The following is a 16,198-nucleotide window of genomic DNA, read 5'->3' as shown; positions in this document are numbered from 1 at the left end:
CTTTGTTGTCAAAGTAATGTCTCTGCTTTTGAATATGCTATCTAGGTTGGTCATAACTTTTCTTCCAAGGAGTAAGCATCTTTTAATTTCATGACTGCAGTCACCATCTGCAGTGATTTTGGAGCTCAAAAAAATAAGTCTAACACTGTTTCCACTGTTTCCCCATCTATTTCCCATGAAGTGATGGGACCAGATACCATGATCTTCGTTTTCTGAATGTTGAGTTTTAAGCCAACATTTTCACTCTCCTCTTTCACCTTCATCAAGAGGCTTTTTAGTTCCTCTTCACTTTCTGCCATAAGGGTGGTGTCATCTGCATATCTGAGGTTATTGATATTTCTCCCGGCATCTTGATTGCAGCTTATGCTTCTTCCAGCCCAGCACTTCTCATGATGTACTCTGAAGGACCCTGAAGGAGATGAGCTTCCCCCACCTCGTATTGGATGATGGTTCTGCCAGCTAGTAGCACCGTGGCCACCAGAGGCCCATCCAGAGGAACCAGCCCCAGACCGGTAAGCCTCCCAGACTCCTCAACAGTCCCAAAGCTCCACAGATTGTAGAGCCGCAGCGCCGCCCCGCCCCCCAACCCACCCAACAGTCTCCAGCCTCAGTTGGAGGGACAATGAGCCCACCGGACTCTACAAGCCCAGATGCTGCCCCTACGTTCCCTAAACTCTACCCTCCACTCCTGGTAAGTACTCCTGGACAAGGGGGAGGAACCACTGGGATTAAACAAAGGCTCCGCTCTGCCAAAGAGCCAGAGGAAAACATACCCTTGCAGATGCCCCTCAGAGAAGCTCAGCAATCCCCAGTGACAGGGGAGGACGTAACTATCACAAGCCCCTGTAACCTGTTACTATCAGCCCTTTTCATCACCGATACACTGAACTGGCAAAAGCACACCCCCTCTTACTCGGTGGAACCCCAGGGCGTGACTAGACTAATGGAGACTATTTTCCTCACTCATTGACCAACCTGGGATGATATAATGCAATTACTAGCATCTCTCTTCAGTACAGAAGAGAGATATAGGATCAACACTGAGGCAAGGAAATGGCTACAGGAGATGGTTCCTGAGGGCACTGCTAACCCACAGAGGTGGATAGAGCAAGCCTTCCCCACTGACAGACCTATTTGGGATTTCAATACAGAGGAAGGAAAAATCCAATTAGACAGACCGTACGATGATTACACAAGGACTTAAAAGGGGAGACTGGAGGCTGATGGACATGTCTAAACCGGCCGGAATAGTTCAGAAGGGAAACGAGTCACCTTCCGAATTTTACGAGAGACTTTGTGAGGCCTACAGACTCTATACACCCATAGGTCCAGAAGCTACGGGCTCCCAGATTGTTATCAATTCAGCATTTATCTTGCAAGCATGTCCTGACAAAAAACAAACGCTTCAAAAGCCCGAGGGAGTTCTATCCATGTCTAGTTCTTGGCTGATTGAAATAGCAGATAAGGTGTTTCAGAATAGGGACACGGAAATAGAAAAGAAATACGAGAAAAGGTATAAAGACGAGCAGAGGAGAACAGACGAGAGGTTTGCAACGTTGGCTGCTGCGCTTGGAAAGTCTTCCGAAGACTTTTCCACCGCCCAAGCAAAGAAACCCCCCCAGCTTCGAGGTCAGGACAGCCCTCCAACTGGTCCCAACGGAGGCCACTGGCTTCATTACAGCCAAATCAATGCGCCTGATGCCGTGGGTTCAGTCATTGGAAGAATGAATGCCCAGAAGGAAGAAGGGAGAATAAATCCCTCCCGGTTGCAGAACTCACTAACATAGAGACTGAATAGGGATGCCGGGGCTCAAAGACTTCAGGTCCCTGAGAGCCCATGGTAACTTTAAAAATTGGGAACCAAGACATTGACCTTATGGTGGACACCGGGCAGAATTGTCCGTGGTAACTAAAGCCGTGGTGCCACTGTCTAAAAGGACCGCTGCTGTAATTGGGTTTCGGGAGAAGAAATGGTTAAGTCATTTTGCCAGCCCAGGAAATGTCAGATGGGGGTCACCAAGTGACTCATGAGGTCCTCTATATCCCTGAGTGCCCACTGCCCCTGTCGGGGAGAGACTTACTCTCCAAACTGGGAGCACAAGTGACTTTCTCTCCTGAAGAGAGGCCCACTTTTCGGGTGGGCACAACAACCTACTTACTCTCCCTCTCTGTGCCCCCTCAAGACAAATGGAGGCTACGTGAGCCCCCTGGAGATAAACAGGCCAGGAGACAGAGTTGAAGAGAAGGCTAACTCAGCTGTTCCCTGAGGTCTGGGGTGAAGATAACCCCCCTGGGCTAGCTAGACACCAAGCCCCTGTAATAATAGAACTCAAAGCTGGCGCCACCCTGGTGAGAAAGCATCAATACCCAATACCCATAGGAGCCCGAATCGGGATTCTGCCTCACATCAGCAGGCTAAAACAGGCAGGCATCCTGGTGGAATGTCAAACAGCCAGGAACACACCAATCTTACCGGTAAAGAAGGAAGGAGGACAAGACTACAGGCCCGTACAGGAACTCAGATTGGTCAATCAGGCCACTGTAACTCTGCACCTGTCTGTCCCAAACCCCTATACCTTACTTAGCCTCCTCCCACCTAAGACAAGGATCTATACTTGCTTGGACCTCACAGAGGCCTTTTCCCGTATATGCCTAGCACCTGCGTCACAACCCATTTTTGCCTTTGAATGGGAGGACCCAATCGGAGGCAATAAGCAGCAGCTCACTTGGACACACCTCTCGCAAGGATTCAAAAACACACCAAACATCTTTGGAGAAGCCTTGGCCTCAGACCTGGAGCCTTTCCAGCCTGAAAGGTATAGATGTTGGCTCCTGCAATATGTGGACGACGTGTTGCTAGCTGCTGAGACCTGGGTAGAATGCTGTGAAGGGACCCCAGTGCTCCTCCACTTGGGGGCAGAGGCAGGATCCTGAGTGTCGAGGAAAAAGGCACAAATCTGCAAGGAGGAGGTAAGGTATTTGGGGTTTGTCTTAAGGGGAGGCACAAGGTTGCTAGACCAATCTAGAAAAGAAGTAATTCTGAGACCCCCCACACCTAAGACTCACCGGCAAGTCAGGGAGGTCCTAGGGGCCACTGGATTCTGCAGGATTTGGATTCCAAGGTATTCTCAAATAGCCCAGCCCCTATTTGAGCTCCTGACAGGGCCTGAAGAAAATCCAATAAACTGGACTGAGAAACAGCAGAAAGCCTTTGAGGAGCTAAGACTAGCATTCACCTCTGCCCGCGCCTTGGGATTGCCAGACCTCCCCAAACTGTTCACCTTGTATGTGACCGGGAAAGATGAACAGCCATGGGGGTTTTGACTCAGACCTTGGGAACATGGGACAGGCCAATAGCTTACCTTTCAAAGTGAGTTGATAACGTTGCCACCGGCTGGCCTAGCTGTCTGCGGGCAGTGGCCACGGTCGCCTTACTGGTACGTGAAGCTGCAAAGCTGACTTTCGGCCAGGACCTGATTGTAAAGTTCCCACGTGAAGTCAACACCCTCCTTTGAGGAGACCCCCAAAAATGGCTGTCAAACCCGCGAATTATTCAATACCAGGGACTGCTATGCGAAAACCCCCATGTCCATATCGAGCCTTGCCAATGGGAAAGATGGACCTACCCACGATTGCAAGAAGTCTTAGAGGAGGTCTATGCTAGGCGTCCAGACCTCTGAGCAGGCCAATTTCAAATCCTGACTGGACTCTGTACACTGATGGCACCAGCCTGGTAAAGCTAGGACAGTGACTGTCAGGCTATGCTGTAGTCGCAGAGAGGACTGTTATCGAGGCCAGCTCCTTACCACAGCACTGGTCAGCCCAGCGAGCAGAGTTATGGGCCTTAATCCAGGCACTGCAATTGTCAAAGGGTAAGAGAGTGAACGTCTACACCGACTCCCAGTATGCTTTCGCTATGCTCCACGGACATGGGGTGCTATACCGGGAGGGAGGCCTTCTAACAGCCAATGGAAAGGACATTAAGAATAAGAAGGAGATTCTGACTCTGCTAGACGCTGTCTGGAGCCCCACAGAGATAGCAGTCATGCACTGCCGTGGGCATCAGAAGGAAGACACCCCACAGGCTCGAGAAAATAGGCTGGCTGACAAGACCCCCAGATGGGCAGCTGAGGACAGAAATGAATGCAGGGAAATCCCCATGAGAACATTTGTCCTAGCTGAGCTACCTAAGCTGGCCCTAGACTCCCCGACATACACTGAGGCTCAAACCCAACTAGCTGAAGCAGAGGGAGCCACCAAAACAGACAAAGGATGGCGGGAGCTACCAGGTGGTGACCTACTAGTGCCCGAGGAGATGGCCCCCTCTCTGGTGAGCCAAGCCCATCGTTCGACTTACCTAGGACATGACAAATTGGAGGAATTGATCCGAAGGTATTTTCTGGTTCCTCGCCTTGCCTCTCTGTGTAGAACGGAATCCCCAAATTGCAACACCTGCTCTCAGATTATCACCGCTCCAGGCTGCAGGCCAACCCCCCCAGGCATCCAATTAAAAGGTACCCTTCCTTTTGAACACCTGGAAGTGGACTTCACTGAGATGAAACCATATCGCCATTTTCGTTACCTGTTGGTCTTGGTATGTACATTCTCAGGATGGGTGGTGGCCTTCCCACCTGAACTGAAAGAGCATCAGAAGTGGCTCGGAGCCTCCTTAGGGAAATAGTTCCTCGATTTGGCTTCCCCACCAGCACAGGATCAGATAACAGCCCAGCCTTCATATCAGCTCTGATACAACAAGTAAGTAAAGCCATGAAGATAAATGGACGTTACACACTGCCTAGTGGCCTCAGAATTCCGGAATGGTAGAACGAACTAACCGGACACTAAAGGAGACACTTTCTAAATGGATTATAGAAACTGACTGTTCCTGTGTAGATGTACTTCCCACGGCCTTGCTCAAACTCAGGATGACCGCACGGTCCCATGGCTACTCTCCCTACGAAATTGTATATGGGAGGCCTCCTCCCATAATAAGACAGGTAACAACTGATGTACTTCAGGTAAGAGGAGATGGGATATCACAGCAGACGGAACAACTAGGTAAGGTAATTAATCAAGTAACTAAGTTTGTGCGAGAAAGAATACCGTCCCCCTGGGGGAGCAAATGCGTGAGTTTATACCCGGGGACCAGGTATGGGTGAAAGACTGGAAACACGACCCACTAGCCCCAGGGGACAGGTCCTTATACTCTCGTTTTAACCACCCGTGCCACAATCAAAGTTGCAGGCATTGCCTCTTGGATCCATCACACCAGAGCGAAGAAGGCATACAACGCTGACCTGGAAGACGCCGAGTGGACCACCCAGAAGGACCCTACCGACCCACGGGAAACCAAGATCATTCTGAAGAGGAAGAAGAAAAGGAGGTCCCGGACGAGCCCTCTATAGGATGGAGCTGGGTAAGCGACTCCTGCTACTCGGCTTCACCAACGCAATTCTGAACCTGACCACTGTCCCGGTACAGGGCAACATCTTCATCTCATGGGCACATTCTTACGCGAACTTCCACAACTCCTCCAATTGTTGGGTATGTGGGGCTATGCCCCTGTCAGTAATGGACGGACTCCCCTGGTGGGTATCGCCACTTCATGATGGAGACTTTCTACCACTGTGTTCTTTCTTGGAACAACAGAAAGGAACTTTCGTTTCTCTCAGCAATCATGATCTTTCTTTGCTCCCCTGGTGTAAGAAAGAGCCATCAATGGGCCTGGGACATGGGGTTACATTTAGCATGAACGCTAGTCTTAAGGCACTAACAAGTGCTTATAACTCATATATGAGCAATGGACAGAAGAACAGCACCCCTACAAAAGAGGAACAGACCTTCCGGTACCATGAGGTATACTACCAGGTCTGGGATGAATATTTCTGGATGACTTCTGAGAGAGGACAGGTGATTACTCGCGCTACAATTTGCTGGGAACAAAAAGAACACAAAATTGGATTTGGAGACCACCCCCTAAACCCAAAAGATTTAAAATATATGGGTTATTTGTCCGCTGAACAATGTAAACAAATCTTGGACGTAACCTATCACCCCAGTCGGTCTGCTCAGTGGCCCGGTTCCGACTGGAAATATAGTCCCGGAATCCGCTGGGTAGCCCCCAACGGGACCAAGTGGCTCTGTGGGCCTAACTTATGGCCATGGTTACCAGTTGGCTGGGTAGGGCGTTGCACACTAGGGTTTGTTTTCGCCCCTGGCAGAATTAAGCCTAGCCTACACCATCCTCCAGCAAACCTGCCCTATCTGCATGCAAGATGGACACGATCCACGTTCCAATGGTATGACTATCTTGCTGGCTTCTTTGTACCCTCTATAGGGACAGCAGATATCATGGTTAAGGTAGAGGCCTTAAATAATTTCACTAAACAGGCCCTCTTAGACAGTAAAAAAGCCATTGAAGCTTTGAACGAAGAACAATCTCAGATGAGGAAGGCAGTAATGCAAAATAGGATGGCATTAGACATACTCACAGCAGCCCAGGGGGGAACTTGTGCCATAATTAAAGTCGAATGTTGTGTATACATCCCTGACCTGTCTGGAAATGTATCTGCTGCCATGGAGGATATGCAAAAACAAGTGAAAGCCATGTCTGGTGAAAATATTCCTTTTTGGACTTCGATCCTGTCCTGGGTAAAGGGAGACTGGTGGAAAACTATTGTAAATGTTGTTATAGTATTCTTAATCATACTGGTTTGTGGGCCCTGCTTGTTACAATGCCTTGTGAATTTTGTAACCCAGAGGTTGGTAGCATTCTCTCATGCGGTTGCCCATAGGACTAACGTACAATCTACCTCTAAATGAATGATGCTCGTTACGGAAACTAAGAGCATCAAGAGGGGGGAATGAAGAAGGAATTCACAGGGCCTGGACCCCATCTCAGGCCTGTTCGTGCTGATCGTGCCCGGCCACCTCTCCAGTGGACTCTGGACTCTGTGCTTAGTGCCTATGGAAACTACAACAGAAGGGTAACATCCTCTGGACAGGGGAATCTTGAAGATCACATCCAGGTTACTCATCGCCTAAGAGAAAACATACTCTAATCACCCCGCCTCCGGACAGGTCATAAATCTTTTCTGTATCTATCGGAATGTAACCACAGGCTTATCGATTATTAACTGCTTGGAATGTAACCGCGAGCTTATTGATTATTAACTGTCTGAACACATAAGACATGAATGATGGGTTATTGTGATTGTATTTACCCTTCCTTTGTTTATATAAGTCTCAAGGCATTTGGGGTGGTGGGTTTGGACACGTACACATGGGGTATAAAAGATTTTCACAAATGCTGGTCGGGGTCCTTGACTAAGAGGAGACCGTGCCTTGGGCCCGCTGGTGTAATAAACTGCACTCCACTATCTGCATTGTCGTTCTGAGTGAGTTAGTTTCCCGGAACGTGTGGCTACAACATTTGGTGCATTGGCCGGGAAACTCCTCACTTTGAGGAGACAGGTCTCATCTGAGGCCATCCTGAGGCCTTGTGGCTTGAATGTCCTAGAGGGGGGAAGGCGCCTTACCCCTCTTGAAGAATTCAGCCTTTCAACGCCCAGTTTCTTCACTTTGGCAGGTAGTGAATGGCAGCAAGGGAACTGAGCGCTCAGGTGGGGAGGACCCCAGCCGGCAGGGTGGAAGAGGGGGCCTGATCACCCCCCTGGGAGGGACCAGAAGGGAGACGCATAGGAAACTGGTTTCGGTTGGCGACATTAGCTGCTCGGCACTCAGGTCGACAGCTGTGCCAGGGATAAAGAAAGGGAACATTAGGTTTAAGACAGCCAGTTAGGAGGTGTGTCCACGCCGTCTTAGGGAATGTGCTGAGCTGTCGCCACAGGCTTAAAGAAAGAGGCTTGATTTCTGCCGCTCATATTCTGCCCTCCCCAGGAGGTACCCATCTACTGCGTGACCCATCATCTCCCTTGCCAGTGAAAAGGTAGATTGGCTTCTGGGGAAAGCCCTGGGACGTGGGAATCTAGAGGTAAGAAAATGGGAGGAAGCGGATCTAAGGCCACTGTATTGGAGAATAGGACACATAATTTTAAGAAAGGATTCGATGGAGACGATGGGAGGAAAATGACACCCGGTCGGCTCTGTACCCTTTGTGAAGTTGAAAGGCCTTCAGTGGGCGTTGGCAGGCCACCAGAGGGAACTATGGACTTAAATGTCATAAAAGCAGTTTATGCTATAGTTATGGGAAAGCTCGGACACCCCAACCAGTTCCTGTACATAGACTCTTGGCTGGGAATAGCCTAAGACCCCCTCCAAATGGGCCCGTTTTTATGCTCATGGCAGGGAAGGAAAAGTCTTGATGGCCTAAAAGGTAAGCAAGGATGAGGAGGAAATTTTACAGGACCCTGCAGGAGATGAGCTTCCCCCACCTCGTACTAGATGATGGTTCCGCCAGCTAGTAGCACCACGGCCACCAGAGGCCCATCCGGAGGAACCAGCCCCAGACCGGTAAGCCTCCCAGATTCTTCAACAGTCCCAAAACCCACCCCCGCCCCCACCCCAGCAGGCTCCAGCCTCAGCTGGAGGGACAATGAGCCCACCGGACTCTACAAGCCCAGATGCTGCCCCTACGTTCCCTAGACTCTACCCTCCACTCCCGGTAAGTACTCCCGGACAAGGGGGTGGAACCACTGGGATTAAACAAAGGCTCCGCTCTGCCAAAGAGCCAGAGGAAAAAATGCCCTTGCAGATGCCCCTCAGAGAAGCTCAGCAACCCCCAGTGACAGGGGAGGATGCAACTATCACAAGCCCCTGTAACCTGTTACTATCAGCTCTTTTCATCACCGATACACTGAACTGGCAAAAGCACACCCCCTCTTACTCGGTGGAACCCCAGGGCGTGACTAGACTAATGGAGACTATTTTCCTCACTCATTGACCAACCTGGGACGATATAATGCAATTACTAGCATCTCTCTTCAGTACAGAAGAGAGATATAGGATCAACACTGAGGCAAGGAAATGGCTACAGGAGATGGTTCCTGAGGGCACTGCTAACCCACAGAGGTGGATAGAGCAAGCCTTCCCCACTGACAGACCTATTTGGGATTTCAATACAGAGGAAGGAAAAATCCAATTAGACAGAACCTACGATGATTACACAAGGACTTAAAAGTGGAGACCAGAGGCTGATGGACATGTCTAAACCGGCCGGAATAGTTCAGAAGGGAAACGAGTCACCTTCCGAATTTTACGAGAGACTTTGTGAGGCCTACAGACTCTATACACCCATAGGTCCAGAAGCTATGGGCTCCCAGATTGTTATCAATTCAGCATTTATCTCGCAAGCATGTCCTGACAAAAAACAAACGCTTCAAAAGCCCAAGGGAGTTCTATCCATGTCTAGTTCTCGGCTGATTGAAATAGCAGATAAGGTGTTTCAGAATAGGGACACGGAAATAGAAAAGAAATACGAGAAAAGGTATAAAGACGAGCAGAGGAGAACAGACGAGAGGTTTGCAATGTTGGCTGCTGTGCTTGGAAAGTCTTCCGAAGACTTTTCCACCGCCCAAGCAAAGAAACCCCCCAGCTTCGAGGTCAGGACAGCCCTCCAACTGGTTCCAACGGAGGCCACTGGCTTCATTACAGCCAAATCAATGCGCCTGATGCTGTGGGTTCAGTCATTGGAAGAATGAGTGCCCAGCAGGAAGAAGGGAGAATAAATCCCTCCCGGTTGCAGAACTCACTAACATAGAGACTGAATAGGGATGCTGGGGCTCAAAGACTTCGGGTCCCTGAGAGCCCATGGTAACTTTAAAAATTGGGGACCAAGACATTGTCCTTATGGTGGACACCGGGCAGAATTGTCCGTGGTAACTAAAGCCGTGGCGCCACTGTCTAAAAGGACCACCGCCGTAACTGGGTTTCGGGAGAAGAAATGGTTAAGTCGCTTTGCCAGCCCAGGAAACATCGGGGGGGTCACCAAGTGATTCATGAGTTCCTCTATATCCCTGAGTGCCCACTACCCCTGCCGGGGAGAGACTTACTCTCCAAACTGGGAGCACAAGTGACTTTCTCTCCTGAAGAGAGGCCCACTTTTCGGGTGGGCACACCAACCTACTTACTCTCCCTCTCTGTGCCCCCTCAAGACAAATGGAGGCTACGTGAGCCCCCTGGAGATAAACAGGCCAGGAGACAGAGTTGAAGAGAAGGCTAACTCAGCTGTTCCCTGAGGTCTGGGGTGAAGATAACCACCCTGGGCTAGCTAGACACCAAACCCCTATGATAACAGAACTCAAAGCTGGCGCCACCCTGGTGAGAAAGCGTCAATACCCAATACCCATAGGAGCCCGAATCGGGATTCTGCCTCACATCAGCAAGCTAAAACAGGCAGGCATCCTGGTGGAATGTCAAACAGCCTGGAACACACCAATCTTACCGGTAAAGAAGGAAGGAGGACAAGACTATAGGCCCGTACAGGACCTCAGATTGGTCAATCAGGCCACTGTAACTCTGCACCTGTCTGTCCCAAAGCCCTATACCTTACTTAGCCTCCTCCCACCTAAGACAAGGATCTATACTTGCTTGGACCTCACAGAGGCCTTTTCCCGTATACGCCTAGCACCTGCATCACAACCCATTTTTGCCTTTGAATGGGAAGACCCAATTGGAGGCAATAAGCAGCAGCTCACTTGGACATACCTCTCGCAAGGATTCAAAAACACACCAAACATCTTTGGAGAAGCCTTGGCCTCAGACCTGGAGCCTTTCCAGCCTGAAAGGTATGGATGTTGGCTCCTGCAATATGTGGACGACGTGTTGCCAGCTGCTGAGACCTGGGTAGAATGCTGTGAAGGGACCCCAGTGCTCCTCCACTTGGGGGCAGAGGCAGGATCCTGAGTGTCGAGGAAAAAGGCACAAATCTGCAAGGAGGAGGTAAGGTATTTGGGGTTTGTCTTAAGGGGAGGCACAAGGTTGCTAGACCAATCTAGAAAAGAAGTAATTCTGAGACCCCCCACGCCTAAGACTCACCGGCAAGTCACAGAGGTCCTAGGGGCCACTGGATTCTGCAGGATTTGGATTCCAAGGTATTCTCAAATAGCCCAGCCCCTATTTGAGCTCCTGACAGGGCCTGAAGAAAATCCAATAAACTGGACTGAGAAACAGCAGAAAGCCTTTGAGGAGCTAAGACTAGCATTCACCTCTGCCCGCGCCTTGGGATTGCCAGACCTCCCCAAACCGTTCACCTTGTATGTGACTGGGAAAGATGAACAGCCATGGGGGTTTTGACTCAGACCTTGGGAACATGGGACAGGCCAATAGCTTACCTTTCAAAGTGACTTGATAACGTTGCCACCGGGTGGCCTAGCTGTCTGTGGGCAGTGGCCACGGTCGCCTTACTGGTACGTGAAGCTGCAAAGCTGACTTTCGGCCAGGACCTGATCGTAAAGTTCCCACATGAAGTCAACACCCTCCTTTGAGGAGACCCCCCAAAATGGCTGTCAAACCCGCGAATTATTCAATACCAGGGACTGCTATGCGAAAACCCCAATGTCCATATTGAGCCTTGCCAGGGTTTAAACCTAGCAACGCTTCTCCCAACGGGAGAAGGTGGACCTACCCACGATTGCAAGAAGTCTTAGAGGAGGTCTATGCTAGGGGCCCAGACCTCCGAGACAGGCCAATTTCAAATCCTGACTGGACTCTGTACACTGATGGCACCAGCCTGGTAAAGCTAGGACAGCGACTGCCAGGCTATACTGTAGTCACAGAGAGGACTGTTATTGAGGCCAGTTCCTTACCACAGCACTGGTCAGCCCAGCGAGCAGAGTTATGGGCCTTAGTCCGGGCACTGCAATTGTCAAAGGGTAAGAGAGTGAACGTCTACACCGATTCCTGGTATGCTTTTGCTATGCTCCATGGACATGGGGTGCTATACCGGGAGGGAGGCCTTCTAACAGCCAATGGAAAGGACATTAAGAGTAAGGAGGAGATTCTGACTCTGCTAGATGCTGTCTGGAGCCCCACAGAGGTAGCAGTCATGCACTGCCGTGGGCATCAGAAGGAAGACACCCCACAGGCTCGAGGAAATAGGCTGGCTGCCGCGACCCCCAGATGGGCAGCCGAGGACAGAAATGAATGCAGGGAAATCCCCATGAGAACATTTGTCCTAGCTGAGCTACCTAAGCTGGCCCTAGACTCCCCGACATACACTGAGGCTCAAACCCAACTAGCTGAAGCAGAGGGAGCCACCAAAACAGACAAAGGATGGCGGGAGCTACCAGGTGGTGATCTGCTAGTGCCCGAGGAGATGGCCCCCTCTCTGGTGAGCCAAGCCCATCGTACAACTTATCTAGACATGACAATTTGGAGGTATTGATCCGAAGGTATTTTCTGATTCCTGGCCTCCCCTCTCTGTAGATCGGAATCCCAAAATTGCAACACCTGCTCTCAGATTATCACCGGTCCAGGCTGCAGGCCAAACCCCCCAGGCATCCAATTAAAAGGTACCCTTCCTTTTGAACACCTGGAAGTGGACTTCACTGAGATGAAACCATATCGCCATTTTCGTTACCTGTTGGTCTTGGTATGTACATTCTCGGGATGGGTGGTGGCCTTCCCACCTGAACTGAAAGAGCATCAGAAGTGGCTCGGAGCCTCCTTAGGGAAATAGTTCCTCGATTTGGATTCCCCACCAGCACAGGATCAGATAACGGCCCAGCCTTCATATCAGCTCTGATACAACAAGTAAGTAAAGCCATGAAGATAAATGGACGTTACACACTGCCTAGTGGCCTCAGAATTCCGGAATGGTAGAACGAACTAACCGGACACTAAAGGAGACACTTTCTAAATGGATTATAGAAACTGACTGTTCCTGTGTAGATGTACTTCCCACGGCCTTGCTCAAACTCAGGATGACCGCACGGTCCCATGGCTACTCTCCCTACGAAATTGTATATGGGAGGCCTCCTCCCATAATAAGACAGGTAACAACTGATGTACTTCAGGTAAGAGGAGATGGGATATCACAGCAGATGGAACAACTAGGTAAGGTAATTAATCAAGTAACTAAGTTTGTGCAAGAAAGAATACCATTCCCCCTGGGGGAGCAAATGCGTGAGTTTATACCAGGGGACCAGATGGGTGAAAGACTGGAAACACGACCCACTAGCCCCAGGGGACAGGTCCCTATACTCTCATCTTAACCCACCCGTGCCACAATCAAAGTTGCAGGCATTGCCTCTTGGATCCATCACACCAGAGCGAAGAAGGCATACAACGCTGACCTGGAAGACGCCGAGTGGACCACCCAGAAGGACCCTACCGACCCAGGGGAAACCAAGATCATTCTGAAGAGGAAGAAGAAAAGGAGGTCCCGGACGAGCCCTCTATAGGATGGAGCTGGGTAAGCGACTCCTGCTACTTGGCTTCACCAACGCAATTCTGAACCTGACCACTGTCCCAGTACAGGGCAACATCTTCATCTCATGGGCACATTCTTACGCGAACTTCCACAACTCCTCCAATTGTTGGGTATGTGGGGCTATGCCCCTGTCAGTAATGGACGGACTCCCCTGGTGGGTATTGCCACTTCATGATGGAGACTTTCTACCACTGTGTTCTTTCTTGGAACAACAGAAAGGAACTTTCGTTTCTCTCAGCAATCATGATCCTTCTTTGGTCTCCTGGTGTAACAAAGAGGCATCAAATCACCTGGGACATAGCGTTACATTTCATATGAACACTAGTCTTAACGTGGGTAACAAGGGCTTATACGTCATATATGAAAATTAAAAAGGTGAATGGCACCCTTACAAAAGGGGGACAGGGTTCCCAGTACCTTGAGCAATACTACCAGGTCTGGGATGAACATTTCTGGATGACTCCTGAGAGAGGACAGGTGATTGCTCCTGCTACAATTTGCTGGGAACAAAAAGAACACAAAGTTGGGTTTGGAGACCACCCCCAGACCCAAAAGAACTAAAACATATGGGTTATTTGTCTGCTGAACAATGTCAAGAAATCTTGGAAGTAACCTGTCACCCCAATCGGTCTGTTGAGTGGCCCGTTTCCAACTGGAAACATAATCCCAATATCTGCTGGGTAGCCCCCAACGGGACCAAGTGGCTCTGTGGGCCTAACTTATGGCCATGGTTACCAGTTGGCTGGGTAGGGCGTTGCACACTAGGGTTTGTTTTCGCCCCTGGCAGAATTAAGCCTAGCCTACACCATCCTCCAGCAAACCTGCCCTATCTGCATGCAAGATGGACACGATCCACGTTCCAATGGTATGACTATCTTGCTGGCTTCTTTGTACCCTCTATAGGGACAGCGGATATCATGGTTAAGGTAGAGGCCTTAAATAATTTCACTAAACAGGCCCTCTTAGACAGTAAAAAAGCCACTGAAGCTTTGAACGAAGAACAATCTCAGATGAGGAAGGCAGTAATGCAAAATAGGATGGCATTAGACATACTCACAGCAGCCCAAGGTGGGGAACTTGTGCCATAATTAAAGTTGAATGTTGTGTATACATCCCTGACCTGTCTAGAAATGTGTCTGCTGCCTTGGAGGATATGCAAAATCAAGTGAAAGCCATGTCTAATGAAAATATTCCCTTTTGGACTTCAATCCTGTCCTAGGTAAAGGGAGACTGGTGGAAAACCATTGTAAATGTTGTTATAGTATTCTTAATCATACTGGTTTGTGGGCCCTGCTTGTTACAATGCCTTGTGAATTTTGTAACCCAGAGGTTGGTAGCATTCTCTCATGCGGTTGCCCATAGGACTAACGTACAATCTACCTCTCAATGAATGATGCTCGTTACAGAAACTAAGAGCATCAAGAGGGGGGAATGAAGAAGGAATTCACAGGGCCTGGACCCCATCTCAGGCCTGTTCGTGCTGATCGTGCCCGGCCACCTCTCCAGTGGACTCTGGACTCTGTGCTTAGTGCCTATGGAAACTACAACAGAAGGATAACATCCTCTGGACAGGGGAATCTTGAAGATCACATCCAGGTTACTCATCGCCTAAGAGAAAACATACTCTAATCACCCCGCCTCCGGACAGGTCATAAATCTTTTCTGTATCTATCGGAATGTAACCACAGGCTTATCGATTATTAGCTGCTTGGAATGTAACCGCAAGCTTATTGATTGTTAACTGTCTGAACACATAAGACATGAATGATGGGTTATTGTGATTGTATTTACCCTTCCTTTGTTTATGTAAGTCTCAAGGAATTTGGGGTGGTGGGTTTGGACACGTACACATGGGGTATAAAAGATTTTCACAAATGCTGGTCGGGGTCCTTGACTAAGAGGAGACCGTGCCTTGGGCCTGCTGGTGTAATAAACTGCACTCCACTATCTGCATTGTCGTTCTGAGTGAGTTAGTTTCCCGGAACGCGTGGCTGTAACATTTGGTGCATTGGCTGGGAAACTCCTCACTTTGAGGAGACAGGTCTCATATGAGGCCACCCCGAGGCCTTGTGGCTTGAATCTCCTAGAGGGGGGAAGGCGACTTGCCCCTCTTGAAAAATTCAGCCTTTCAACACCCGGTTTCTTCGCTTTGGCAGGTAGTGAATGGCAGCAAGGGAAATGAGCGCTCAGGTGGGGAGGAGCCCAGCCGGCAGGGTGGAAGAGGGGGCCTGATCACCCCCCTGGGAGGGACTAGAAGGAGCAGGGACCCACAGGAGCCTGGAATAGACAGGCGGCAATTGCTTGGTACACAGGTTGATGAGGCCTTAGGGCTTAGGAAGGAAATTTGTGAAGGTCATTTAGGAAGTGGTGTCCACTCCGTCTTGGGGAAGATTATCACCAAGCAATTGCCAGGGGATTTTTAGGAGAAGAAACTTGGTCCTTGTGTGCTCATATTCTGCCCTCCCCCAGGAGGTGTCCCATCTGCTGTGAAATTCTTGACCCCATCGGAACTGTCAGGCTAGAAGGAAGGAAATACATAAGTGAGTACGAATTGGCTTTTTCAGAGATGGCCTAGGATGTGGGATATTTAACCCATCTGTGTTTTCATCCGCACCTGATCAAGTCCACCAAAGCAGAACGGACTTTGAAAGTTAAGGGAGAAACAGTCTTGGACCATGTGGTGTTCTGGTTCGGCCGTGCTGACCGGCAGGTGAAGACACGCCGATCCCCCTTCTCCCTCTGGGATCTGGCAGGTAAGGCTCTTCTCACTCCAGTTAGGAAGGAGGCAGAATGGCAATTTAAGTGTTT

General features: G+C 49.8%; 2 protein-coding genes across 2 annotated transcripts; both read left to right on the top strand.

The window, feature by feature from the left end:
- The first annotated feature begins 214 nt into the window (after positions 1 to 214).
- LOC109567539 (endogenous retrovirus group PABLB member 1 Env polyprotein-like) lies at positions 215 to 9,535 on the top strand. Its single transcript, XM_019972564.2, has one exon. It carries the CDS (start codon positions 5,407 to 5,409, stop codon positions 6,820 to 6,822), a length of 1,416 nt encoding a protein of 471 aa, XP_019828123.2. The 5' UTR covers positions 215 to 5,406; the 3' UTR covers positions 6,823 to 9,535.
- A 160-nt stretch (positions 9,536 to 9,695) lies between these two features.
- LOC139186613 (endogenous retrovirus group PABLB member 1 Env polyprotein-like) lies at positions 9,696 to 15,879 on the top strand. Its single transcript, XM_070801861.1, is given in 3 exon segments — positions 9,696 to 13,716; positions 13,718 to 13,931; positions 13,934 to 15,879. Coding segments are annotated over 3 exon segments (1,113 nt in total). The 5' UTR covers positions 9,696 to 13,362; the 3' UTR covers positions 14,479 to 15,879.
- The last annotated feature ends 319 nt before the right edge of the window (positions 15,880 to 16,198 follow it).

Source organism: Bos indicus, chromosome 13 (genome assembly GCF_029378745.1).
Source record: "Bos indicus isolate NIAB-ARS_2022 breed Sahiwal x Tharparkar chromosome 13, NIAB-ARS_B.indTharparkar_mat_pri_1.0, whole genome shotgun sequence".
In the NCBI taxonomy this organism is placed as follows: Eukaryota; Metazoa; Chordata; class Mammalia; order Artiodactyla; family Bovidae; genus Bos; species Bos indicus.
Note: the sequence above shows the minus strand (reverse complement) of the source record. Positions and strands in the feature narration are given on the sequence as shown.

Excerpts from the sequence above, each read along its gene's own strand:
- LOC109567539 (XM_019972564.2), top strand. The coding sequence starts at position 5,407 with ATGGAGCTGGGTAAGCGACTCCTGCTACTCGGCTTCACCAACGCAATT.